This window comes from Dermacentor andersoni, chromosome 8 (genome assembly GCF_023375885.2).
Source record: "Dermacentor andersoni chromosome 8, qqDerAnde1_hic_scaffold, whole genome shotgun sequence".
Lineage (NCBI taxonomy): Eukaryota > Metazoa > Arthropoda > Arachnida > Ixodida > Ixodidae > Dermacentor > Dermacentor andersoni.
In genome coordinates, this window is record NC_092821.1 from 92,927,079 (window position 1) to 92,953,747 (window position 26,669).

The 26,669-nt window shown below is 45.9% G+C and overlaps 3 protein-coding genes across 4 annotated transcripts in view; 2 read left to right on the forward strand and 1 right to left on the reverse strand.

The window, feature by feature from the left end:
* Positions 1-1,217: 1,217 nt before the first annotated feature.
* Positions 1,218-9,837, reverse strand: LOC126529348 (thymidine kinase, cytosolic-like). Its single transcript, XM_050176952.2, has 7 exons — positions 9,605-9,837; positions 9,505-9,536; positions 9,251-9,364; positions 8,861-8,954; positions 7,424-7,513; positions 5,341-5,460; positions 1,218-2,920 (listed from the first exon to the last, which is right to left on the reverse strand). The coding sequence occupies exons 1-7, from the start codon at positions 9,662-9,664 to the stop codon at positions 2,831-2,833; spliced, it is 600 nt and encodes a 199-aa protein (XP_050032909.1). The 5' UTR covers positions 9,665-9,837; the 3' UTR covers positions 1,218-2,830.
* Positions 9,838-10,537: 700 nt separating this feature from the next.
* On the forward strand, positions 10,538-13,103 carry LOC126528893 (uncharacterized). The gene is made up of 2 exons (XM_050176483.3): positions 10,538-12,453; positions 12,493-13,103. Exons 1-2 carry the CDS (start codon positions 10,557-10,559, stop codon positions 13,071-13,073), a joined length of 2,478 nt encoding a protein of 825 aa, XP_050032440.1. The 5' UTR covers positions 10,538-10,556; the 3' UTR covers positions 13,074-13,103.
* A 1,141-nt stretch (positions 13,104-14,244) lies between these two features.
* LOC126529350 (uncharacterized) overlaps positions 14,245-26,669 on the forward strand; it is a 267,250-nt gene continuing 254,825 nt past the window's right edge. For both annotated transcript variants that reach the window (XM_055069780.2, XM_050176954.3), the window contains exons 1-2: positions 14,245-14,758; positions 18,009-18,207. In XM_055069780.2, coding sequence (XP_054925755.1) covers positions 18,137-18,207 — 71 coding nt within the window. In that variant the 5' untranslated portion in view covers positions 14,245-14,758; positions 18,009-18,136. The remainder of the gene's footprint in view (positions 14,759-18,008; positions 18,208-26,669) is intronic.

Below are 26,669 nucleotides of genomic sequence, written 5' to 3' on the forward strand. Positions count from 1 at the left end.
AACAAGTTAAGGACCGCACGAAGAACAATGGAATGAAAAATGTTAGCCATAATGTCGAGATACAGGAAAAAAACGGTGTGGATCTATGAGCAAATGGGGACAGCTGACACCCTAGTTGACATTAACATAAAAAAATGGAGCTGGGCAGGCCATCTGCAAGGCATAACGCAGGTAAGCGGTGGGCCATTAGAGTTACAGAACAGCTGCCAAAGGAAGAGAAGCGCAGTGGAGAACTGCAGAAAATTATGTGGGGTAATGAAATTAGAAAATTTGCAGCTGCAAGTTGCAATTAGCTAGCACAAGACAGGGGTAATTAGAGATTGCTGGGAGAGGCCTTTGTCCTGCCCCCCAATGGACATAAATATAGGCTGATGATGAATCTGATACTCTGGGATAATCTTAAAGCCCTGACCCACTTTTTATTGAAGTCAAGAAATGGATTTCCAGTTAAAGTAGCAATTTCAGAAATACTTTATCGCAAAAAAGTACTTCAATGCATTTAGCAGAAGCATGAAAGCAGAAGCACGACTCTATGAAAGGTCGCACATGATCCACTTCGCAGTGCTTCTGCTTCTTCAATGTCTTGCGCTGCGAAGGCTACGGTGGAGCGGGACATGTCCACAATCCTCCGCCAAGGTGCACAGTTGAAATTTGATTTTGGATGTTCACGTAGATGCCACTATTTCCAATTTTGGCACCTACTACACGACAAACACTGTTGTTCTCAGAGAGCCGCAGTGCGCTTAACGAGCAGCTCTGTCACGGTATCCCACAGCAGCCATGGTATGTCCTACATAGTGGACCGCAGCTGCATGCAACTGTAGTACGCATGCACAGCGTTTGCTTTGTACACACCAGGGCTCGAGTTGCCAGCCGCGCTCATATGCTCCTGCCTGGCCGTGCTATGTGGTGCAGACCAGCTTTGTCCTGCGCCAGCTTGACTGAGAGAGTAGCCACGCCCAACTTGCGCATTTTGAAGCACTGTCAATAATTCAGTATGAAGCGAAGTCTGCCAAAGCCTCTAGCCAGCAGCTGCCAGGAGTGAACGCGTGGTCTGACCTTTAAGTTTTGCATTGGTTCAAGGCTAGTTGAATGTACAGAACTAACCGAAATTAGTGATACCCAACAGCTATGACACTGACACCAATAAACAGTCTGGCCAAAGTTTAGTTCTTATACAGGCGGCCGCGGCCGAGCGCAAACAGATGATAGCCGGCTACTCTCAGAAGCACGAAGGCAAATCAGTCTTTGCCCCGATTCTTTATTAGCCAAAATGAAATACATACAGGCAATTACAAATATGCATACTGTTCTTCGCACCTTACACTATATTTCTGCGTAGTCCCCACACCGGTCCAGACATTTTTCCCATTGTAGCAACTAAATCCGAGATGCCCCTGTCATCAGTCAGCGACGTGCACGGCCTCCTCGAATGCTCTTTGTCAAGCAAGCCTTCATGGCCTTTTGTGAGCTCGCAACACCACCACCTCTCTTCTCAAAGCGAGACACCTTTCCCCATACATGGGCTGCATTTCCCTGTTGATTTCGATGGGCGTTCATTCCTTGCTTCCATAGAAAATGAATCACATTTAATTGCTCGTACACCTTGGACATGTGAAGCACAACTGCCATCAACTGACAGCAGCGCTGTGCCGTGGAGCTACCAGCAGACAAGGCCAGGCCGATCCAAGAAAGGTCTACCGTTGCAAATAGATATGTAGACTTCGCATTTACAACCGTAAGTTGGCTCAATAAAACAGGGGCAAAGACTTTTTATTCGCTATCGTACTTAATTCTTATTGAAACTGGAACGCACATGTTCACTTATTTTATTGTTTCAAACATCACAACGCGTACATAGACAGGGAGCAAAAGAACGTCATTCTTTCGGTCCCCGTTTATGTACACGCTGCAAGTTATGTTTGAAACAATGGAATACCAACTAGCCCATACCCAAACCCTGCTTCACTTATTTTAGCCTGTTTATTAAACTGTCATATACACACAGTAACAGTAGGAAGAAGCGCACTGATCCAAACAACCCTCTCAATTGATGTCAGCTATTTGCCAATAGCAGCCGCATGTGGGAATATGCTATGATAAAATATAGTGCCTGAATAGAGTGAGAAGGTTTCCGTTGAAAAGAGTGTTTAAAAAGAAAAGGGACTTCATGCTCCCTTTGCTAGCTCCACGCACAACTGTAAAATTTGGCCGAGATGTTGACAGCAGCATATACTATCTGTGGAGTGCGTTTTTTCACCAAGCCCAAGGGGCGGTTCAGGACCTCTTTTAACAGGAATACATATTTTTGATAATTCATGTTGGCCTCTGGGTAAAATGAATTGCCAAAGCAAGCACTTATTATGCCCATTCATTGTCGTTATTTAATGACTGAATTTGCACATTACAAGATGATATCGTGATACACAAGGACAAGCTACTGAGAAGTGCAGCAAGGACATGCTATTGCATTTCCAGACATGATACAGTTGTGCGGAGACACTCTGAAAAGTGATAGTATTAAAAATATATGATGTTTAATGATTATATATATATACACATGAGAGCACTTGAACATAAAACAACATGAATGCAGCCAAGCAACAGTCATGTGAACATGCGGGTTAAATTGCAGGTGGGTTAGCCACTCTTGTCGCTTTAGACACACATTGTTCCACAGAGTACAAGTCATGTGATGATGCATAACAGAGATGACTGACAAGGGACAATCACAGGTGTTCGTACGAAACAGAAATCCTTGGCGATGGTCGCGAAGCATTCGCATGTCACTGGGTAAAAATCTCGCGACAAGCATGCAGCGTGGTGAATGTTAGCATTCCTCTGGAGGTGTGCTGTTATCCTGAGAGTAGCAAGCCCGGCACACGGCCATGTACTTGTCAGTACCTCCAATGATTTCAACCTGAAATTGAGATGGCAGAAATGATTAAATTAGGCACCACCTCCCATAAATATGCTGTAGGATGCGACCACGTGACATGTAACCAGATGTAAATGTAGGGAAGGGGTAGCTTAGATGGGCTTAAAAAAACATTAAAAATGTCATTAATATCCTAGCTTTCTCAATGCTGTTGAATGCCTAGCTCTTTGATATAGTAATCCATGATGCGTTTCGCAACACCACAAAGACTTCTCAAAATTCTACACAACTGAACTGCCTTGATCAAAAGTACATTCGGTAAAGGCGGCTGAACTGTTATGGGCACTAGACAAAAATTTTCACTAGCAATTTTTTACTGCAAAGGGCACATCAGTTCTCCGGAATCCCGCGAGGTGGAGGAAGCATCATGAAAGGGAAAAATTGCCGTCCACCCACATGTAGCATGAAACTACAAAGGAAACCAACATGGGTTTCTCCGAAGAAAACCTTGCAAATGAGGAAAAATTCCTGGACCAGAATGAATTTTCCCACATACTGAGAGGTTTTCTTCCTACAACGCTGGTAGAGGCCTTTGTCCTGCAGTGGACATAAAAACAGGTTCACAATGATGATTCTTTAGAAAAAGTTCCTTTTATTCAGCGTGTTGGTTTTTCGTTCTTTGAAATTCACAGCCACTTAAATAGCAAGGAGAATCCAAAGCCTATCTGTTGGTTTTTGTGTTTACATGCTTTTATTGAAGTGCCCGCAGTAGTTTTTGTTATGTGTACAGTACGCAGAGCACAGATCACCAAGGTTTTCCTCCCAAATGCCGATAGTATGTCGGTCATTGACTGTGACCCAAACGAACAACTTGGCATGTGCAGGAGAAGCAACTTGTGACTCCACGCTATCTGCATTGACACTACTGGAGACAGTCATCTTGACAATTTACTTGCTTTGACTGGGATTGTTGATCTCGGATGGAGGTGCCACGTAACAGTGCTCAACTGTGACTGATGCAACAATTGTTCAACTCAGTGTAAGATCAAAGTGCCCGTGTAACAGGGGTATTAGAGAGCTTTAGGAACAGATTTAGCAAGCTGCTTAGCAGACTGAAGAAATAATGCAAAGAGCAAATAAATCTTTGCTTGGGTTAACAATACCTCAATGTTTTTAATGTTCTCTCAAATTCAAACCCAAGGGCATCTGCTATCTTCAGGTCTACTAGTCTACACTCGTTATAACAGACCCACATACAACAGACTTTCGGGTATAAGGGACCGTATTTCAATCATAGTTTGCTTTATTTTATTACCGCGACAAAGTTTGCGTTTGGACTACGGCGGATGAAATGAGCGGCAATTTTTGCCAAAATCGGGCGTATAAAACTGACTTTCGTCGTGCTGACACAGGCCGACAACTCGCGAGGGTAAGCCGACGATCGCGGCCCAATATTGCGCGCCCAAGGGAGGAAGGCGAGGCGGAAGCACGCCGACTCTTCTTTTACGCCCGAGGCACTGGGCGGAGGCGAGGGAGAGGGGCTCCATTCCGGCAGCTGCTGCCTACAGTGCGGCCGCTGTATGTTGAAAGCAATCAGCGATGTAGACAAAATGTTCGCCCGCACGGGCCTCATCTTCAAAGCGATCTGCGATGTGTACAAAGTCAGTTCGTGTGCCCTGTGCTTTTGACATTCGCGCTGAAGGGAGAGACAGCGCAAAGCTGCATTCGCTCGCTAGTGCTGCCGTGCTTCCGCACTCCAATGTTTTGACAGCGACTTTCCGTGGTCATCGAGCGAGATGCATCCATGCTTACCTGTGCACGCGTGACACCGTGCTTGTTAATTTAGTTAGTATGCAAATGTTTACAACTTTATACGGGCGATAAAGCTACTATCCTTACTTCACATAGCTGTCTACTAATTTGCTATCACAATCGATGCTTCACCTTTTGGGCGAAACTGACTTTTTCTTTTCTTTTTTTACTTTGGACATTCGTCACTCACTCTTTGCAATAACATTGTTACACATTGCAACCAAAGTTTCGGAGGCTTTTCGGATATTACAAACTACGGATAAATCGGACATATTTTGTCGGATTATCCGGGTCTGTCCTAACAAGAGTCGACTGTACTTGTAAAGCTCTCTATTGCCGTTTTCTGTTGGCGACACCTACCTGATGACAAAAATGTGGCTGTGTAGCATGTTCACTTGCAATGAAAGGCTCAGGGATATCAAACATGCAGCCCACTGGATGCAGGCGTTGCCTCTTGCCTCTTGTAGTCATTTCGTAACCTGTCTAACCCATAAGGGCTCGAACACCTATTTAACTCTCAGCACTTGCATTGAGTCAGATTCTTATTTTAAATCTGTCACAACTAGTGAAACCAAATAACAGCTGCAATAAAAGACCATCACTTTGATTATTAAATGAAATTGTTGTCAACACAGAGAAGTCATACCAACCTCTTTCTCCTGTCCTCGACGTTTTGTGTAGGCTGCTTCAGCATAGCATAACATGCACACAGCAGAAAGCTTTATGACGCTTTCTGACAGCGGGACAAGCGTAAGAATGTTTGAAAACCCCTGCAGGAATAAAACAAAAGAAAAAAAAAATTGAGTGAGGTTATCTGTCCATCTAACAAAGGTAAGGTGAACACTTATTTGCGTCACTTCTGCTGCTAGTAGCTGCCGCAGTAACTGCCTGCAGCAGGTTTTATTAGTTTGTAGTTTTTGCATTTCTGAAAAACCTAGGTACATTCATGTAGACTGCATAACATTTTCTTCGAAACCTAACCTAATTTTCAAGGTTTGAGGCCCAGACTCCACATGTACAAATGCAATACTAAAGCTGTTAAAGAGAGATGGTGAAATTAGCTAGTTGGCACGTGTCCATTATATGTAATGAAAAGCACACAGGGAAATGAAAAGGGTTGGGTGCCTTTTTGTTATTCAATAAAACCGAAACTTGGAAGAAAATTGGGAAGTTGCTCCTTGTTTTGCAACAGCCCATTTTATAATGTTACTGACAATGAAGGCATACATGAAATGCAATATTTCAAGACATATTTAAATGCCACCTGAAAGAAAAATGAAACCGAAACAACTTCCGCTGCACCGTTTGTGACAATGTTACAATTGAACTATACAATGGATTACATCACGTCTCCGGTTAAGGAATTGTAGCAGTGAGAACTGATGGACAAGCTGAGATCGAACACATAATCAGTATTTAGGCACCGATCACAGCTCAGATTAGATGTGAAGGCCTGAAAATTGTAATTTCATTGACAGATGATTATCCGACATGTGGTGCTGGTAACTTTTTGGCAAATAAAACAGACAAAATCCCAAGTAAATGTTGCTTCATTCTAGTTTGGTGTTCCTTCTAAGTTTAGCATCTATAGTACCAGAGAAAAATAACTTTAGCTGTGTTATTAAACTGACAATGCGCAATACCAAAAAAAGCCACTGTTACGAGTGGTAAAAAGTTCGTTCTTGGGTCCCTGACAAATTTTTCGTCTGCAATCGACATATGATATTATTGTCACTACTACCCAAAATGGGCTGCAGTATGTAAAAGTAAGTAAAATAAATAAATACAAGAGGACTGGAAAGACAGAAAAGTCAAGATCAACAGATGGGTGGTGACGGCGTTTTAAAGTTCCCGCACCAGCCTGCCATGAGATGAATTTTGACGGTCTGCTCAAGCCTAGTTAATTTTTTGGTCACTAAAGTTGGGCTGCGTCATTCTCAAACTGCAAAAGGGAGAAGCTAGCAAATTTCATGAACTTTCACTCATCCACAATGTCCTCCCAATAATGCTGCGTAGCCCTCCTTTAACAGCGAGTGGGTTTGAAGTGCTCATAGTAACAGTACAGTGCTTTTGAAAACATTCGTTATATCTGGACGCAGTTTCAACAGGCAGGGTCAGAAAATCATAAATGGCCTGAAGTGTGGTCATTATAACCAACAGACTGTTACGTCTGGGATCATTATAGTATTAATACAGTATTAGCAGCCTACACTTGCCGTCACTTGGGACAACTCAGACTATTTTTGTGTTTCGCCTAATTACATGAATAGTTATTAATTTAGGAACTGGTCATATATTCAGAGCAAAAGCGTCAATGACAAAATTTAAGGCCATCCTGCAAAATTCCCAATCCAGCTTTTTGTTGCTCAATATGTGCTGCGTAATGCTTTTTTAACTTTTAGCTTTTTCAATATAAACAGAACGAAGCCTTACAGTGGTTCATCCTTAAACAGTTTGCCCAATTAGGCCAAAATGTATGGAAAACAATTTGTTTTCTTTGAGAATTGAATATTTATTCCTTGGTATGGCTCGCTAAATGTTAGGGAGGTTATTTTGAATGTTTACACCACAAGTAATGACATTTCCTTCTGTTCAGAGAAAAGCTTGCATGGTAATGTTGCACCATGAAAACCTGCTCATGTAGGCTTCAAATTTAGCCTCGCTGACACAGTAACTAAGCAAAAGTTGATGAGCAAGAACCGAAGTGATGTAGTGCACGATTTGTGCAATTACCTGACGCTGATATGTTCCGTCCAAGGCTGCGATGACTACAACCTTTCCAGCGTCTGCCATGTCTTCCGCAAACTCCACTATGTCGGGAAACTGCAGAGAAATGCACCCAGTAGTGGTAGCAGAGAAATGCTTCAACATAACGCAGGAGAGTTGAAAACTGTGCGCAATAATCATGGCTACTTTAGTAGCATTGCTAGCTTGGCATTTTCTGCGCATGGACAGAAAATCCACGAGATATTGTCCACTTACTTAACTTGGGGACCCAGTTCAGAGCTCTGAAGAAAAGACATGGCTTATGTAGCAGTAGAGACTAGCTACAAGAAGAGAACTGCTTATTGTATGTTGCGTATTTGTGCAATGACTGGCTCAGATTATTAAAAATTTTGGGACAAAATTTTTACAGATGGCTTCGTAGCGGTGGCAGCAAAATTTGTATCACAGTAGGAAATGTCCGCCTTAAGTAACACAATTTCGCTGTTAGCCTTATATGACTACCGAGCATGCTCTAATTGCAGAATTGAAGACAACCGGTACTCAAAGCATAGCATTTCGATAGATACTCAATTCCTTGCACCGGTGTTAAGAAATAGGTGCTCAAAAATGTGCAAGTGTATTGCCGTTCGGTTGCACTTGTTTCCATGCTATGGGAAAATGTAGAGCAAAAGAACGGCCAACTAGAACAGCAATGCATATCATGGCACATTTTGAGGTCGTATTTCTCACAACTAGCGTTGCAACACAGTTTCTAGCAAAAGTTAAGCTTTGTGCACTATTTGACTGCAGGTGCGCAATTACAAGATGCTTCATAACACCACAAAATAGTTTATTAGTAATTATTGGTTCACTAATAAACCCAGTGTCAATTATCACAAATTGTAATGCTTGCCACAGGTACAAATATTGCCTAGCTAAAATGTCTCTCTAATATGTTATATTTAGTAAACTGATACAGTTGTGGCAGACACTTAGGAGACCAATAGAGTTTTGAAAACCATTACAAAATGCAATTTATTTTTAAGATGCAGTGCTAGTACTGGTGAAAGCTTCATGGGAAGATACATCAGTTGCTGTCCAGTGCCATTGCACTGTTTGTGGTAGCCTGTTGTAGATGCCAGCAAACCTGCTAGATATAATGAGGGGCATGCTAAATGGGTAAATATTTATCAAAGGTATCTAATTCAAATGGCTAGTGATAACCCACTGAATGGACGCACACTGCAAGTAATAACTGTCAATTTCCAAGCAGAAATTACAATATATAAAGCTTTCCCAGCAATGTTGCGCTCGTGTGAGAATTTGAACTTCGCAAGTTGTTCATGTTTAGAGGTTCCATACAGACTACTATGGCATACTCTACACTTAACACCTGCGCTGCTTAGGGCGTCTCCAGAAGTGGCAGTATGTTTATCCCAAAAATAACAAGAAAAACGTCCTTACGAACTGTCCCTCATCAATTCCGATGACCCTGAAGTCAGATGACGTGGCCTTGAGATTTGACAGTGTGGTCGCTTTAACAGCAGCCATGGCTTGCCTGAAAATGCACACGGGGCCAAACATAAGCATATCTCGGAAGGATCACACGACACTCGTCCTACAAATACACACACACACACACACGCACACACACGCACACTGGCACTCGCTTCAACTCAGATGCTCGCAATAATTCATGTTCACATTTTTCAGGTATTGGTGCTCTCACGGTTTTGAAATTGGTCATAAAGCACTCAGAAGGAGGGCTAATTACGGCATCATGCATATGCCAACCTATGGCCGTAAGCAAGCATCTACTACGTGAAAACCCTTTAGAACAGTGCTCATTCTTACCTATCGTGCGTGCTTATGTTCTCTACATCATAGCGAGTGTCGCCCGCGTACTTGACTATCAAGCACTTGTGGTTTGCGACCTCGTAACGCTTCAGCCTCCGCATCAGCTCGGTCCTGAGGGCAACAGATAAGCATACAACATCACGTAAGCTTCGTTTCGCAGCAATTACTTGTTAACCAAATATGCTCAGCGGAAATCCTCAGTGGGCATATTTGAACAAACAGCTGCACACATGAGGAAAGGCGCAACTCACGTTTTGCCCGAGAACATGGGGCCGATTATAAGCTGTAAACGTAATAGCATCTGTTTAAACAGCCTGCTGCGCAAAACGGCGGGCTCGTAGCTAATATTACCTGAATTTGACCCCTCGGTTTGTGGCTGACCGGCAAATCACAGGATCCTATGACAAGCATTCCTATCTATTATGTGAAGCAATGCGCAAATTGCAAACGGAGGGCAAATGCCAAAAGCAGTGCAAAAACGACTAAACGTGTCACCAGTGTCACGTATCCCACCGGCACATTTAGGCGGGAATAAGCGGGAACGCTGACCGCGCAAACTGAAGAAGGCGCGCTAAATGTGACGTCAAACGCGTCAAACCGTTCAGTGCCTCCTCTATTTTTTCAGTGCCTGGGCGAACGCTCTCCCCAGGCCGTCGGGCGCCCGCGTCGCCGCCGCCGCGTGGCGGCGCTGTGTGAGTAGGATAGTAAGCTGGCGCTGACGGGCCGCGCGCAGTACGAAGCTGATGAATTCGTGTTTGCATCCGCGTTTGATTGCATTCCGATTTTTCTCAGGCTTTTGCAGGTACGTATTCCGCATGCAGTCTGTCCGGTCGCGCTGACAGTGCGAAACTTGCATTCGTATTTCATAGTATCCGTTTTCTTTTTTCTCAGGCTTTTGCACGCACGTGTTGCACATGCAGCCTGTCCGGCCGCGCTAACATTGCGAAACTTTGAATTCGTATTGTTCTTCTTTCAGGATTTTGCAAGCACGTGTTCCCTATGCCTCAGTATGTCTTACTGTTGCGTACCATTGTGCAAATCGAACGGAAAGAAAAAGACTGTCGGGCTGTCGTTTCACGAAATACCAGCTGCCGCTGGTATACGAGAGAGGTGGCTTGCAGTAATTAAGCGGGGTGATTGGTCGCCTAATACAACTTCTAACTACACTAGAGTATGCAGCCGCCATTTCAGAACAGAAGACTTCATAGAAGGAAAAAAACGGCGGCTGAGGAAGGATGCAGTTCCGTCCGTCTTTGCAGACTACCCTTCACGTTTGCAGCCGAAGGCAACAATTAAACGAAGCATGGCAAGTATCACTAAACGTGACCGTGCTGCGAACGAACAGTCAACGAATGATTGCACCAGTAGCCATGCTGCCTCGCGACCGCTGTCATGTGCAACGCAGGCAACATCAGGTCCCGAAGCTGAAGAATCGGAGCCGATGGATACTACAAGCGCTACCTGCGAAACAAGAGACCATCATGGTGTACAGTGCCAGAATGAATGCGTGCACAGGGCTGACCAGGCTGCCTCATGCGACAAAAGTGTCCAGGTCGACAGCAACTCGGCCTCTGCTTTGCTCACTACCGAAAAGGCCAAATGGAAGAGAAAAGAAAGAGATCTGAGGAGCCAGATACTGAGACTACACCAGACAATTGACAAGTACAAAGAGGAGCTCAAGAAACTGCAGGAGGACTCTTTGACTGCAGACGTTTCCTACATTAGAGAAAGAGCAGCAGAGAAAGAGGCTTCAGCATTGTTTCTCGTGGACCAAATTACCAATTACAAAAAAAAAAGGCCTACCTGGTCTGAAGAAACTACTCGACGTTGTGTGGTGCTGAGGCATTTATCAACGAAAGCCTACGAACATATTCGAGGGGAGATGCTTTTGAAGCTTCCAGACCGAAAGACCCTAACCAACTATATTGGAACTACAAGTGGTGAGACCGGCTTCAGCAAACTGGTGGAAACTCGGCTGATATGTGAAGCCGAAAACTTTGACAAACCGCAATCAAAGGTCTGCTCGCTCATCGTTGACGAGATGAGGGTAAAGCAGAAGTTGCAATACAACAAGCAACGTGACTGCTTTGTTGGGCAAGTAGACATCGGGGTGGAAGAGCAAAACGGTGAGCTTGTCTTAGCCAATTCGCTCCTGTGCTTTGTCATCAGTGGACTGACAACAAAGTTTCGAATTCCAGTTGCCTACTATTTCACAAAAGGGCTAACGGGCCCCCAACTCCACAAGTTGCTGATTTTCGTCATGCAAAAAGTGGAAGCTTGTGGGTTTAGGATTGTTCGCCTTGTCACGGACAATCATAAAGTGAACGTGAATTGCATGAAACTGCTTGGAAATGGCCTGCTTACCTACCGGATTGAACACCCCTGTGACCGCAGCAGGATTCTTTTCATTAGCTTTGATCCGTGCCACGTGCTGAAGAACGTGAGGTCACAGTTTCTATCGCGTGACATTGGCCCGAAAGGTGAGATTTCTGCCTCACACATAAAGGACCTCTACGAACTGCAGAAAGGCTTGTCTGTAAAGCCTGTTCGGTTTTTAAGCAGGAAGCATGTTTATCCGAGCAACATAGAAAAGATGAACGTGGCAAGAGCCGTCCAGCTCATGTCTCCAAGTGTAACCGCTGCCTTGGAACATCTCAAGGATCAGGCTGGACACACTTGTGCGCTGTCATTTTCAGCCGCAGGCCCAACAATTACGTTCATGAAGAACGTTTATCGGTGGTTCGTGCTTCACGATGTCAGCAACACGACGCAGCACATACGCCACAATTTTTCGGATGGCCGTCAATTTGACGACAGTGCTGATCCGCGGCTTGAATGGCTTGAGGTCACTTTTCCTATGTACTTGGAGACGTTAAAGAAAAGATCTGGACATGCTCGTGAATTCCTCACAGCCGAAACGTATGAAGCAATTCTGTTAACCACCTATTCGACAGTGGCGTGCGTCAGATATCTGTTGACAGAAGAGAAGTTTTCTTTTGTGCTCACTCGAAAATTCAACAGCGATCCAATTGAATCGCTCTTTGGAAGTTTGCGAATGTCATCCGGGTGCAACGACATGTTGGACGTTCGGGCTGCACTGTCAGGCCTCGAAAAGCTACTGAAGACCGGGATTGCTGTGTCCAATGCAGCCTCCAATATTGCCCACAAAGAATGTGGTGCAATGTCGGGACACATACTGTGTGATGCACATTCCTCTGCACAACCAACTTCTGCTTCAGCTTCAATGCCTCCCCTGCCGTCGACTGTGCAAGCAGTGCCCAAGCTCTCGAGAGCAAGATTGGCGTTGCAGAGACTTAATACGACAATTTTGCCACAGCAGCTGTCATCGCTACAGATTTCGGCTACCGCCTATGTGGGGGGCTACATTGCAAGGGTTGTAGGCGAGCATATTGACTGCGAGAACTGTGTTACTTTGTGTACGAAGCCGGTGAGCAACCAGCCGCTCTTTCAACTCACTCGGAGCCAAGATCGAGGTGGGCTGCTCTACCCGTCGGACCAACTTCTCTTTGTCCTGGACTGTTTAAGAGATTTTGCTGACCGCGCACTGCAGGAGCACCAGACCTTGCAGAAGCCACTGACTACCTTAGTGGAGTACGCCGTCCCAGCTCTTTGTTCTTCAAAGTTGCTAAAGTGCAAGAGCAATGACAGCAACGAGCACAGGCTTAAGCTCATGAACCTCATATCGGTTCGTTTCCTGAGGCCGCTCCTCTGCAACTACGCCTTCAATGTTACTGATAGACACGACGCAGTTAAACATTTTGTAAGAAAGCCCCTTTCGCGAAAGCACGCGAAACTGTGAGAGTGGTATACGCTTCAATGACATGTGGTAGTTTCCTTCCGCAATAAATGCTTTTAATTCCACCATTGAAATGGTAAAATCAATGTGAGCCATGACTCGTAACTCATTGATATTGAAGACATGAACCTCCCTATTTGCGGAGTAATGTCTGCATGCAGGTTCTGCAGAGCTTCATGTGTTGCAGAACCGCGCGGCAGAACGCGCTTTTTGCTTGTTTTTGCACCGTTACGATTCAACAGCTTTGATTTCCTAAATGACACGGCACAGCTCCTCATTTTCTGACGCCAGCTGTGGCTTCCTTGCGGTGGCAACAAATGTAACTCTCAAAAACTTTAAGAAGGAAACGTGGCATCACGTTTTGCCGTAGAACAGTCTCACGACATTACGTGCCATTTAGCGCGTGAACTCCCGGCTTGCGTGCACCCTGCTACACGAGTAGACGTTAGGGGCTCTTTCAGCGCCCAAACGTTCCCATTATATGGTGGCAAGCACTGCTTTCAAATATCGACTTTCATATAAGCGAACATAACGGCGACAGAACATTTTTCCACGCATTGGATTTCAACTGGCGCGCGTTCTCGTATCGGCGCAGCAGACGACGCGCGAGCGCATCGGACAGCAATAGCCGCGAACGACACATGCCTCTAAAATAGGCTGGTTGCCCAGAGCGACAAGTGCTTCAGGGTTCGTGTTTACAAAGGTCTTGCTTGTACTTGAAACAATGCGAATACAGTCGAAAGCTCAACCATTTAACAACTGCGTATACAGTCGCGCCCTGCGTTTCCGTGAGCGACGATGATCCTACTCCGGCGGCGGCGCGTGGCGGCGAAAAGCCGTACTAGAGCCGACGGCCGGTTCCCTTGGTTCTCCGCTCCATTTCCCAGGCACAGAAAAATAGAGGAGGCACTGAACCGTTCAAGCGCCAACATGTCTGCGGTCATTTTTGTTTTGAGCTGTTTCTTAAATTTTATTAAAGCTGTTGGACATGCTTTGGCCGCGCCGCAACATTACCATGCAGATTCAGAAACTGATTTTTCTGAAGTTAAATCTGCTTTTTACGAATCTCGTTTTTTTTTTATTTAGAACTAAATCACAGCGTTTTCTTTTTTTGCAATTCGGCAACCCTGCAACGCTCGCTCTTGAAGCAGACGACGCTTTCTGGAGGCGGGAACTCCTTACCAAAATGAAGCGGGCAGTTAGTACTAAACAGTCGAATGCTGAATATTCCATTTGAACTTTTGAGTTGGAGACAGTGAAGCTGCACGAATGTGAGGCACTCGTACATATTTTATTAAAATATGCGCACCGCGGGCCAAAGCGATGCACAGTAGCCGGGCTCAGTTGAAAAGCGGCCGGTGGGCGGAACGCGGCAGTGCCGCCGTAGTGTTTCTGTGTTGTTTTTCTCGCATTTCCGAGTGGTTTGGCAAGCCGAGTTGCTCAGTCTCTCTGCCGCTCATGCCTCGCCTTCTCGCCCGTCTCTGACCGGCCGCCACGAAAACTTCACTGAAGTTTCCGGGCGAGGAAGGGAGGCCCGTGAGGAAGAGTAAAAACAAAACAATGCGAGCGAAACGTCATTCCGCATCGCTAGGCCTAACCAACGCTACCCGTCTGCGCTGTGTCGTCTGCCAGGGGTCGTAGCTACGATCCTCTCCGCGAACGAAAGAAAAGGAGTTCACTGGTCAAAGGTGAGGACAAACTCTCGTGTACAACGCGTGTCTCCCGCATCGACCACGCCGGAGAAGCGTTTGTGCGCTCGTCGTCTCGTGAAAGCTGTTTGAAAAGATACGCCAAGTTCGCGCGCGCATCTTTGCTCCAGCGCGACTCTTTCCCCGAGTGACAGGTGCACGCGCTTGAATATCATTAGATGCCGGAGCGCTGTGTCGCATTCCGCGGTTTCGTCCTTTCCAGTTTCTTTTTGCTTTCATGTGACTCGTAGGACACTCCTGCTTTCGTAGGATCGTGCTGCGTGTATTTCGATAGCCGTATTGCATCGTGTCGAGGAAGGGGAAAAAAACGAGCAGTCTCTGGTTCGCTCGTAATTCTTTTTCGTCGTATAGCATCGATTAAGCGAGGCTTCTCTCTCTCTCGCTTTGGCCCAACAAGCTAGAGAGTTTCTCTTTATGCGTGCATCGCTTATCTCGATACCGCCTTTTTTTTTCCTTAATTTTTTCACGCAAATAGCATGGCATTTCGTCGCTTGCTTACAGAGTTCGTATATGTGGAAACGGAACAGTTTGCCAATCGGTGTTTTTCATGCGCTGGTCATGGGTACGAAAGGGTTGGGTTACTACGTATTCTGCATGAAACTCGCTATGCGCTCTTGCGTGTACGCGGCTGACAGTTGAAATTTTCGCTTTATTTGTAACATACGCTTATGCACGTGGTTACGTACTTATAGTAGAAAGCACGCGAATACCTTAGAAGACTGCCTTTTTTTCTTTTCTTTTTCATTTCATTTTCTTTTTTATCCGCGCGCTGGACATTCCGCATATTTTATCAGAGCCTTACGTTTAGAAATAATTTTTACGCAACAAATTTTGCCGACGGGAGAACTCGGCTCGTGTCTTGTCTTATTGGAGGGATCGAAGTAAGAGTTTTTCGTGGCAACATTTATGAGCGACTCGCCAGTTCCGGCGAAGATTTGATTCACTAAGGTTGCAATGTGGGCTTGTTGGTAACGAACGCATCTTGAATACGTGTACGGTAGCGCGATTAGAAGACAGGACAAAAGAAGACACAGAGGGACACACACCGTTGTGTGTGTGTCTGTGTGTCTTGTTTTGTCCTGTCTTTTAATCGCGCCACGGTACACCTGTTCAACAAAATTTTATTGTCGCGCAACAGCGTTCATTTAATAAGAAAATTAAGCCATAAAATAAAAAAGCTCTGTACGCATGCACGTGCATACGAAAAAAAAAGCGACAAGGATAATTCAGACGTCAATTAAAGGAAGTCGTCAGAGGACCACAAAGGCACGATAGCAAACCATATATATGTGTGTGTGTGTGTGTGTGTGTGGTTGTGTGTGTGTATGTGTGTGGGACGTTCACAATGAACGTAGTTCGCACGAACCTCGTTGAACCACTAGCAGGCCGCGGTGGGTAAGTGAATGTATATACAGGGTGTCATCTTTTTTTTTTTTTTAGCTGCACCAAAATTTTTGAAAAATTTGCCTGTGGCAGACAGCACAATTGTGGCCATTGATCTAAATTACTCGATGAGGCGGCCATTACTTCTACGAGAAATCTGTATCCTTAATTGAAAATGAACATACTTACGCTAATTGACTTCTTTAGTCAATTAATTTACGGCTCATATTTCAATCTACAAACTGTGTGGAACGCATCTTAGAACGAATTATGAGGATGGTACTGGTTTCGAGACAATGCGCCGTCAAACATGCGGTGAAACGCACGGTGAATTCTACGTACTTATTTTGCTGTCTTTTTTCTTACATTTTTTAAACGGAAATGTAATTTTATTCGTTGAAGAAAAGACGTAATTGGAAGGCCAAAGCATTTCGTCGGAAAATTAATATCTTGAAACTGGCGCGTAGTCTTGAGAATTCGTTCTAAGTCCACATGCCTTGCATACTCATTATCTACACTTCGTAGATTGGAATATGTGCCGTACAGTAATTAAGTAAAAGCTTAATTACCATAAACATGTTAATTATTCAATTAATCATTTTGATTTCTCGAATGGCCGCCTCATCGAGTAATATAGATCAAGGGTTAGAATAGTGCTATCTGCCATAGGCAATTAAAAAAAAATTTTAAAAATCGGACTCCACTTTATAGATGCTCTAACAGACGCAGTTTACAGAAGTGCAATACCTGTTTTTGGTGGAGAGTTAGACTTGTAAACGTCGTGCTCCTATTTCTTTTCTTTTTATTTGTCAATTTTGGACAATTGAAAAAAAAATTATTTCAAGCCCTAAATCAAAATTCTGCTGTCTAGAGTCGCTATAGAATTTATCTTTATTTCTTCAATGCAACACATTTCATTGAAATCGTTGGGGCGTTTGTCTTATAAAAGCACTTTTGCATTTTACGTGTATTTGAATGGCAAAATCAGAGTTGGCCCCGAGTTGAGCGTTCCTGTTGCGAGGAGGAGAGCACAGTCGGGCGGGTCATGTAGTGCGCCGGGGGAGGGGATCAGGTGACCGGCGATCTATTGAGCTAACTAAGTAACAAGGGAATGAAAAAAAAAAACCACTTGAGCGACGTAAATGATTGGGTGGCGTGATGAGATTATGAAATTCATATAGCACATGATGGAGCTCAGCAGACGCAATAGAAGGTTAAGGGGACACTAAAGAAAGTTGAGCTGTTATATGTATAGTAAATTACCCTTCTGTAAGACAAAAGAGCCACCTTTGGCCGGAAAATATGGGCTCGGTAAGCCAGAGAATGACGCCAAAACGAAAGTCCGGCGGCGACACCCTCTACAGGTTCCCTCACCCTCTTACCGCGACGTCATGGGTTTTAGACGATGTCTGCGCCGGCCTATTTAATTGTTTATCGGTAAGGATATGGACTACATTGTGTTCCAAGGGAAACAAATACTGAATGCATGTAGTCAGTTTCGAGAACTCTTATTGCGCCTCAACGGCCCAGGCACAAGTAAAATGAAAATAAATAAAATAAAAACGTTGGATTTCGTGACGTCACACTGACGCGCCTCGGCGCTGTGGTTTCGGCGGGAACTTAAAAAGAAGAGAAAAGACTGGGCCTTCGTTTTGTCTTCCAGTTGATCATGCAAGCTGTTACCGCGAACACTTCATCGGTTTGAGCTAATGTAGCGTTTCTCTTCAGTGTACCCTAAATGTTTTGCGATCGCTGGGAGAGTGGTCCAGTGGTCACGGTGTGTTGCTGCTGATGATGACAATGATGGGCAGTGTCGTGACAAGACTAATCGACTGGGCTCTCGCAGTCGGCGTGGGCACGGCTGGAGCCGAGGCCGGAGCCCAGGCGCGGGCGAGAGCCCCCTTACCTCTCGAAGCCTGACGTCATGAAACGCACCAGCGGCGCCGGGGCGGACGACTTTGATGGCCGGTCGCCATGAGCAAGCCTCCGAAGACAGCGAGCAAATGGATGCCCACCTCCGTGGCGGTGCCCAAGATACTGACCATGTGAGTCGGTCGAGTTTATTTGCTCCGTCGCCATACGCGCTCACTGCATGCGCGAACGTCAATTAAAAAAAAAAAGAAGAAAATGAGGCTTTCTAACGAACCCTCCTGGACTAAGTTGACCGTGTCTGCTGCTGAAATATCACCGCATAGCTCGATCATATTGACAGAAACTGAAAGAAAAAAATTGGAGGACGCTTAAGATTCGCCTTCAAGAGTGGAACGCGATAGCGTTATCGCACCTCGTTCGCACCGCCCACTCATTCGCTCGGCATGGTCTTGAGTCACACAAAGACATAGTTTTCATATACAACAGTTCTGAGTCCACAGCACAACTTTGGGGCATCCGCACGGCCCCAATGCGCTCAAACGAGACGAATGGGAGAAGCGGGCGAGTGGCGCCGTACATTGCGAGGAGGGGTCTTCTGCGTTTGCCGCAAGATGGCTCTGCGTGTGCGCCAAGCGCAGAAGAAATGTAGCGGAAACGTACTTCGCTACTCGTTTAACTGCGACTTCTGTAATTTACATGCTCATAATTACCGATATACACCGCGGTATAACTTTGTACGGCACGTTTCTAAGGCAACACCGCATTCACTAGAGGCGCTTTTGTTGCGCTTTGAACCATCGAACTCATGGCTGAGTGGTGGCGTCTCTGTCTGACACTCCGGAGACCCTGGTTCGATTCCCACCCAGCCTATCTTGCAAGTTGTTTTTATTTATGAATTGCCTTCCGGGAGTTTTCGCTCTCGGCCGCCGACGCCGACGACACCGGCTTTTCTGCGACACGAGCTCCTTAACGCTGTCGCGTTGATACGCGCCCGAAAGTCGATTTGAAGCTTCGTCTTGTGCTGATGTAAAGGCCAGAACCGCCGCCATATTAACGCGAGAGCTTTAAGAGGAAGCTTTAGCTCGGGCCCAACTCCGACACGGCCTATTCAAATGCATGTAAAACGCAAGAACGCTTTTCTAAGATAACCTCGGTGCCGATTTTAATGAAATTTGTTGCATTTGAGAGATAAAGTTAAATTGTAGGGATTGTTGGGAGCGGAATTTCGATATAAGGCCTGCATTTTTGTTAAAATTTTTTTCGAAAATTCGAAAGTTCGAAAAATATACACCACGTAGTTTATAAAATAATAGCTCTGCATCAAGAACAGATGTCGCGGTTCTGTAAACGGCATCCATTAGATCATTCAAAGCGGACAAATTCGATATGCCAATTCCTTTCTTACGTGAATTTGTTACGTTGTATACAAGGATTCTGCAAAAGCTGCATTTCCATATCACTTGGATTTTTTTACATTCATGCATAACATATCAATTTTGTCCGCTTTAGATGTACTATCAGATGTAATTAACAGAATTGTGATATCCTTTTTCCTTGCCAAGTTAGATACTTGTAAACTTGATAGTTTCGTTTTCTGAAAATTGTCGATTTTAGACACTTCAAGCACAGCAAGCCCATCCAAGGACAGAGCCAGCTCAGTCACCCGAGACACCTACACCCGCTACCGACACGCCATCACACCAAGGCTTACAATCAATGGACACAACCCAAGACGAGCCCCAGGAGGAGAAGACCACTGATCCAACCCCCAGGAAACGAGCACGCACCGAACCAACACCCACCGTTGTCCCCGAGCAGAACTCCGACACGCTATCGCACCAAGTCACAGAATCAAAGGACAAAACCCAAGACGCGCCCCAGGAGGAGAAGACCACTGACCCAACCACCAAGAAACGAACACGCACTTCATCACGACATTACAAGGACCTGACCCAATTGGAAACTCACATCGAAGCCAAAATTGAAGCGCTCGCCAACACCTACGCCAGCACGGCTGCCGTGACCGACCAACGGCTGGCACGGCTGGAGGAACTGATCACCACGTCCTTCCGCACCATACAAGAGCGTTTCGAATTCATTGAACACACCCTCAAGCCCATAGTCCGCAGCCCCATCTTTTCAGCGGAATTCGCCAAACACTCATACCTCCAAGAACAGACGCAAGCCCCACCTTCGCCACAACTATGTCCCAACACCAATCCACAATAGGATCGCTACCGGGCCTTACGGTCTGGCAGTGGAACTGCCACGGTTACAACAACAAGAAAGCAGTGCTGCAACAACATATTACCACAGTAAACAAGAAACCCGACATTATCCTGCTGAAAGAAACGGCGACGGTGACCCCCACCCTCCCTGGGTATCGCTCTCACGTTAGCCAAGCGGAGGGACGGGGCGTCTGCACGTTCGTCCGCAAAGGGCTCACGTTCATCGAGCACCAACTCAAACACGGCCGCAGCAGGGTGGAATACGCCTTCACCGAAATCATCCCAAGCAAACAACGGAAAGGCAGCCTGTTCATCGCCAACATCTACAGAACCCCAAGCACCAAACACAGAAATTCAAGACCCTACTACACACAGCCAGCACCCAAGCCAGAGACAACACGTTGCTGATCGGAGAGGACTTCAACGCCGCCCATCGAGCGTGGGGTTATGTGAAGGACACGGCCAAGGGACGGGACTTATTACAGGATACCCTGGACCACAAATGTGACCTAATCACTGACCCCGCGCATCCTACCCGCATCGGCAACTCCGTAGCACGAGACACCACACCAGACCTTACATTCATAAAAAATGACCACACGGGCAAAGTAACATGGCACAACACGGGCGTCGACCTGGGCAGTGACCACTACATCCTCGAAGCTGAGCAATAAAAGCTTATAAGCTGAGCAATAAAAGCTGACAGCTTTTACCTTATAAGCTGAGCAATAAAAATAACTGACAGCACGAGCCCATTCCTAAATCACTGAAAATACTAAATGTAAATTGTAGAAGCATATTAAAGAAAATTAGTGATTTGGAAGGAATTTTACTTTGCGAAGATCCTGACATCGTGGTCTTAACCGAGACATGGTTAAATGATACCATTCACGATAGTGAATTTGTGCCGGCTTCCTACAGTGTACTTCGGAAAGACCGTGGTGGTAAAGGTGGAGGAGTTGCCATACTCTTTAAAGAATATTTAAATATATTGAGCATGCCTGAAGTGCCTAATATTGAATGCATTTTCTGTAAGGCATACCATAACAATGTCCGGTATATTGTAGGAGCACTGTATAGGCCGCCTGGATCGCCTGTCATGGTCTTGGATAACCTTAAAGATTATATGACAACCTTTATTAAGCTAAATGATCGCATTATTTTAACAGGCGACTTCAATTTGCCAGATATTGACTGGTCAACATTCGCAATCAAAACGCATAGTGACGAATCAAGTGAGGCAATGCTTGATATAGCTTTCTCGTTTGACTTGACGCAAACTGTAGAGCACCCCACCCGAATACAAGGGAATTCAAAATCCATTTTAGACCTCTTCTTTGTTTCTGGAACAATCCTTGATGCAACTAAGTGTGTAGTGATACCTGGTATCTGCGATCACCAGGCTGTTCTCCTGACCCTTTACGGCATGACTCTTGATAAGGTTTGGCCTAAAATGCATTTTAGAAACTTCTCCCGTGCTGACGATGTTTCCATTATTGATGTTCTTTCCTTTAATTTTGATGCATTTTGTAATAACACTGCAAGTGTTCAAGAACTCTGGGACCAGTTCAAGGCCATGGTACATGAATGTATTGAATGTCACGTGCCGGTTATTGTTAAAAAGAAAACAAAAAACCCATGGATTTCTCGGGCGACACTGCAGCTGAAAAGAAAACTGAAGCGCAGGAAGCAGAAAAGAAAAGAAAACATTCTTTCTCCGGAATTGGAACAAAATATAGCTTTGCTTAGTTCTCAGCTCAAAAAGCAAACGGCCATTGACAAACAGCATTATTTTGAAAAATCTTTGCCCAAATTTATATCAGAGTCTCCTGAGAAATTCTGGCGTTCGGTTTCCCCAACCTCAAAGACCCATGATGAGTTTGAAATCAAAGGTGTTCTGGTCAGTGATGCACACAAACTATCTAATGTCTTCAATGAACATTTTAAGTCCGTATTTACTAGCGACAATAACATCTTTCCAAAATTTGAAGCCTCACTGCCGCCTTTGGAGGATCTTGTCATTAGTGAACATGGTATCTTAAGTATGCTGCTTAACCTTGAGGTAAAGAAATCACCTGGACCGGACAACATACCTAATGCCTTTTTGAAAAGATATGCACAATGGACATCTAAATATTTGTTTGTTTTATTTACAAGGTCCTTGTGTGAAAGTCAAATCCCAAGAGACTGGGGGACTGCCAGAGTGAAACCGCTTCACAAAAGTGGAGACAAGCGATTGATCAAGAATTACCGCCCGATTTCGCTAACATCGACTGCTTGTAAACTACTTGAGCACATAATTCACAATCACATATCAAACTTCCTCGAAACTAACAATTTCTTTACTAAATATCAGCATGGATTCAGGAGGGGTTACTCAACTTGTACACAGCTAGTAGAAACTATACATGATTTTTCCTCTTCAATTAACAATTGAACACAGATTGACGCCGTATTTATGGATTTCTCGAAAGCTTTTGACAGGGTCGCTCACGAAAAGTTAATTTATAAGTTAGACACAATACTTCATAACAAACAATTAGTAAAGTGGATTTCAGCCTACCTTTTAAACAGGGAACAATTCGTCGTTTTTAACAATCATTGTTCTGACAAGCTTACAGTTCACTCTGGCGTCCCTCAGGGCTCTGTTCTTGGGCCTCTATTGTTTTTAATATATATTAATGACATTGTGTCTAACATTCCTGTGAAGATTAGGCTTTACGCTGATGATTGTGTCATTTATACAGAAGTAAGAAGTGTCTCAGATCAAATACTACTAAATAACACGTTGCAGAAAGTTTCTGCATGGTGTGAATCATGGCAAATGTCCATTAATTTTGAAAAAACTGTATTGATGAGGATTACTCACAAAAAGAATGCCTTACCGTTTGATTACAGTATTAATGATGTGACACTTGCAGAAGTAACAGAATATAAATATCTAGGGCTCTGGGTCACTAACAATCTCAGCTGGAACAAACATATTGATTTCGTAACGTGTAACGCTTATCGTAAATTGTTTTTCTTAAGACGGGCATTGCGGTTATCCACTCCATCTGTCCGCCTCCTTGCTTACAAATGTATTGTCTTGCCTACCTTAGATTATGCTGCTATCATTTGGGACCCATTCACTAAGACTAACATAAACAAAGTAGAGAGGGTTCAAAGGAGGGCTGCTCGATACATATATAATAATTACCGACGTACATCGATAACACATCTTTTAATCAAAGCTGGTCTGCCGACAATAAGTGAGCGAAATCGTTCTGCAAGACTTAAATTCATGTACCAATTAATTAAAGGACACTACAGAACTGAAATCACCCATTTAGTTCATTTTTCGTCAGGGTATGCGACCCGACAACGACATCAGCTAACTTTAACGCCTTTTCGCATCCGTAATAACTGTTTTAAATACTCATTTCTTCCACGAACTATTACCGATTGGAATAATTTCACTAACAATGAAGTGTTGCAACCGTCACTGACGTTATTTGCCCAACATATTGCCTAGTCTGTGTTACTGCATTTCATCACTTTACTGTTCTATTGTGTATTTTATTTTTTTTACTGTTTGATATCTTGTTCAAATGTATTCCTGATGCTGGCTGCAGAGCTTCAACCTGCACCCTTATTTCTTGTTTACATTTTGCCATTTTTGTGAAACTGCTTAATTCTTTTTCCCACCCTGCTATAATCCCGATACCGGGATTGCAGTATCAATAAATAAATAAATAAATTACGATACCCAACCAATTACGGAGCAATACCATTATACATAAGTGGACGGACTGGGATGAATTCCGTAAGGGACGCCTCACCACAGCACAAGACATCAGAGAGATCGAAACCTGGACGGCGGAACTCCGCGATGCAGTGACCTCAGCTACAAAGACCATAGAAACAGACGAGGACGTCATCATCATGGACAGCCGCCTGGCCCATCTGATAGAGGCCAAACGTTCGATACAGGCGCGTTGGAAGCAGCACCGGCTGAATCGCAAATTGAGGAAGAAGGTGGCTGACGTAAATAGGGCCATTGAACAACACTGCATGCTCCTGTGCCGTCAACAGTGGAACGAGATCTGCAACCGAGCTGGCAGGGAATTGCATCGCAGTTGTACATGGAACCTATTTCGGCACCTCCTAGACGAAACAAAGACCAAGTCAAACCAGCGCGACCACCTGGCCCACTTCATGCACACCATCACACAACAACAAGGAAAAGACGCTGTAATCAGGAGCCTGGAAGCCAAGTATCTGCCAGACACGCCAACGGAAACCCACCCGCCGTACGGGGGGCTGCCCAACGCGTGGCTCGACCGAGACATTACCATATCAGAGGTACGGGTAGCGCTGCACGAGCTCAACACCCGCTCAGCAGCCGGCCCAGATCTCGTTACAAACAAGATGCTACGCAACCTGGACGACGCTTCGATAGAGGCCCTAACCGATTACTTCAATGAATGCTGGCATTCGGGCAAGCTCCCACGACAGTGGAAAACGGCAAGAACGATCCTGATTCCGAAACCGGGCAAACCACTGGACATCGGCAACCTGCGTCCCATCTCGCTGACGTCCTGCGTGGGCAAGGTGCTGGAGCACGTGGTCGCCAACCGGTGGCAGGAATACCTAGAGAAGGAAGGCCTCTATCCTGACACGATGATCGGCTTCCGGCGCAGACTCGGCACAGAAGATGCCATGTTACAACTCAAACAAGAAATCATCGACAACAAGACACAAGACAGCAAAGTAATTCTGGGTCTCGATTTACAAAGTGCATTCGACAAAGTCAAACACTCAGCCATATTAGCACAAGTATCAAGACTCAACATGGGGGTAACGAGCTACAATTATATTCAAGACTTCTTGACCAACCGCACGGTGGAACTGCACGCCGGAGACCTCAAGCTCCCCGAACACAAGCTCGGCAGTACGAGTACACCACAGGGTTCGGTCATATCGCCGTTGCTCTTTAACCTCGTCATGATCGGGGTAGCGAGGACAGTAGCGTGGACCGGCGTCCGGCATACGATCTACGCCGACGACATTACCCTGTGGGCTGCCGGCGGCACCGACGCCAGCATCGAGCAACAGCTGCAAGCGGCGGTTACCGCCATCGAGCAGCACCTTGACGGCACAGGCCTAATGTGCTCGCCCGCCAAATCCGAGCTGTTCGTCCTCACACCGCTTCGACCGGGACGGAAGCGCGCTCCTCTTCGGGCGTGTGATCACATCAAAATTATCCCAAGATCAGGGTCCTGGGCCTGCTGCTCAACAAGAGCGGCCGCAACGACGAGACCATCAACAAGCTAACCACCAAGGCAATGGACGCCATCCGGCTCATACATCGAGTCTCTACACGACGGGCGTGCATGCGTGAAGACAGTCTCGTGCGCCTTGTCCAGTCGTTCGTGATCAGTCACATCGCCTACGTTGCGGCCTACCTTAACTGGCACGTCACTGACAGGACTAAGATCAACACGCTGATCAGACGGGCTTACAAGACGGCGCTGGGTTTAATGGAGACCACGAGTACGGCTCGGCTCTTGCAGCTCGGCGTCCATAACACCCTAGAAGAAATAGCCGAGGCGCAACTCACCGCGCAATTCGAGCGCCTCTCTACCACCAAGACGGGCCGCAGTATAATGACGTCCCTGGGTTACAACCCCCAAGCTCCCACCCGGCAACCGTGCGAGATCACAGATGAGGCGCGGGCCCACATTTACGTGGACCCCATCCCGAAGAACATGCACCCAGAGTACAACCAAGAACGGTGGCAGGCGCGGGCCAAGGCCCTCAGCGAACAACACGCCCAAGACCTGCACGCCCGGTACGTGGACGCCGCGGAATACAAGCGGGAAGGCTTCGCGGCAGTGGTCGTTGCGGCGGCTACCGGCACCAAGACAACGGCAGCGAGCTCGCGGTGCACGAACGCCACAGATGCTGAGGAGGTTGCCAGCGCTCTGGCGATCACCGAGGGCGAGTGTCGCACCGTGCTCAGCGACTCGAGGAATGCGGTGCGCAACTTAGCCAAGGGGCGAATATGCGCGCCGGCGGCCGCCATCATCGGCAAGCTCCAACGTCAAGACCGCGGCAGCACCGTCCGTATCAAGTGGTTCCCTGCGCACGCCGGCGAGTGTGCATCCTCACCGAAACACAACGAGACGGCCGATTCGGCGGCGCGAGCGCTTACTTTCCGCGCCCCCGAGAGTGACCGTTCCGTGTGGTGGTTCAAAACCAAGGACAGATTGACTAGTTATGCCGAAGTAACCAAGCGTTACCGCTTAGCTCGACGGACAATGCCGCCTCCCCACCCGGCACTCAGTCGGGAGGAGGCCGTAATCCTAAGACAAATACAGACCGCGTCACTCCTCGCCCCCGCAATGCTGCACGTGCTTCACTCA

Coding starts and splice junctions, on each gene's coding strand:
- LOC126529348 (XM_050176952.2), bottom strand. CDS start 9,664: ATGCTTGTCATAGGATCCTGTGATTTGCCGGTCAGCCACAAACCGAGG. Junction 9,365..9,504: donor CCCATGTTCTCGGGCAAAAC/GTGAGTTGCGCC, acceptor TGTTGCCCTCAG/GACCGAGCTGATGCGGAGGC. Junction 8,955..9,250: donor AACATAAGCACGCACGATAG/GTAAGAATGAGC, acceptor GTGCATTTTCAG/GCAAGCCATGGCTGCTGTTA.
- LOC126528893 (XM_050176483.3), top strand. CDS start 10,557: ATGGCAAGTATCACTAAACGTGACCGTGCTGCGAACGAACAGTCAACG. Junction 12,454..12,492: donor AATGTCGGGACACATACTGT/GTGATGCACATT, acceptor CTTCTGCTTCAG/CTTCAATGCCTCCCCTGCCG.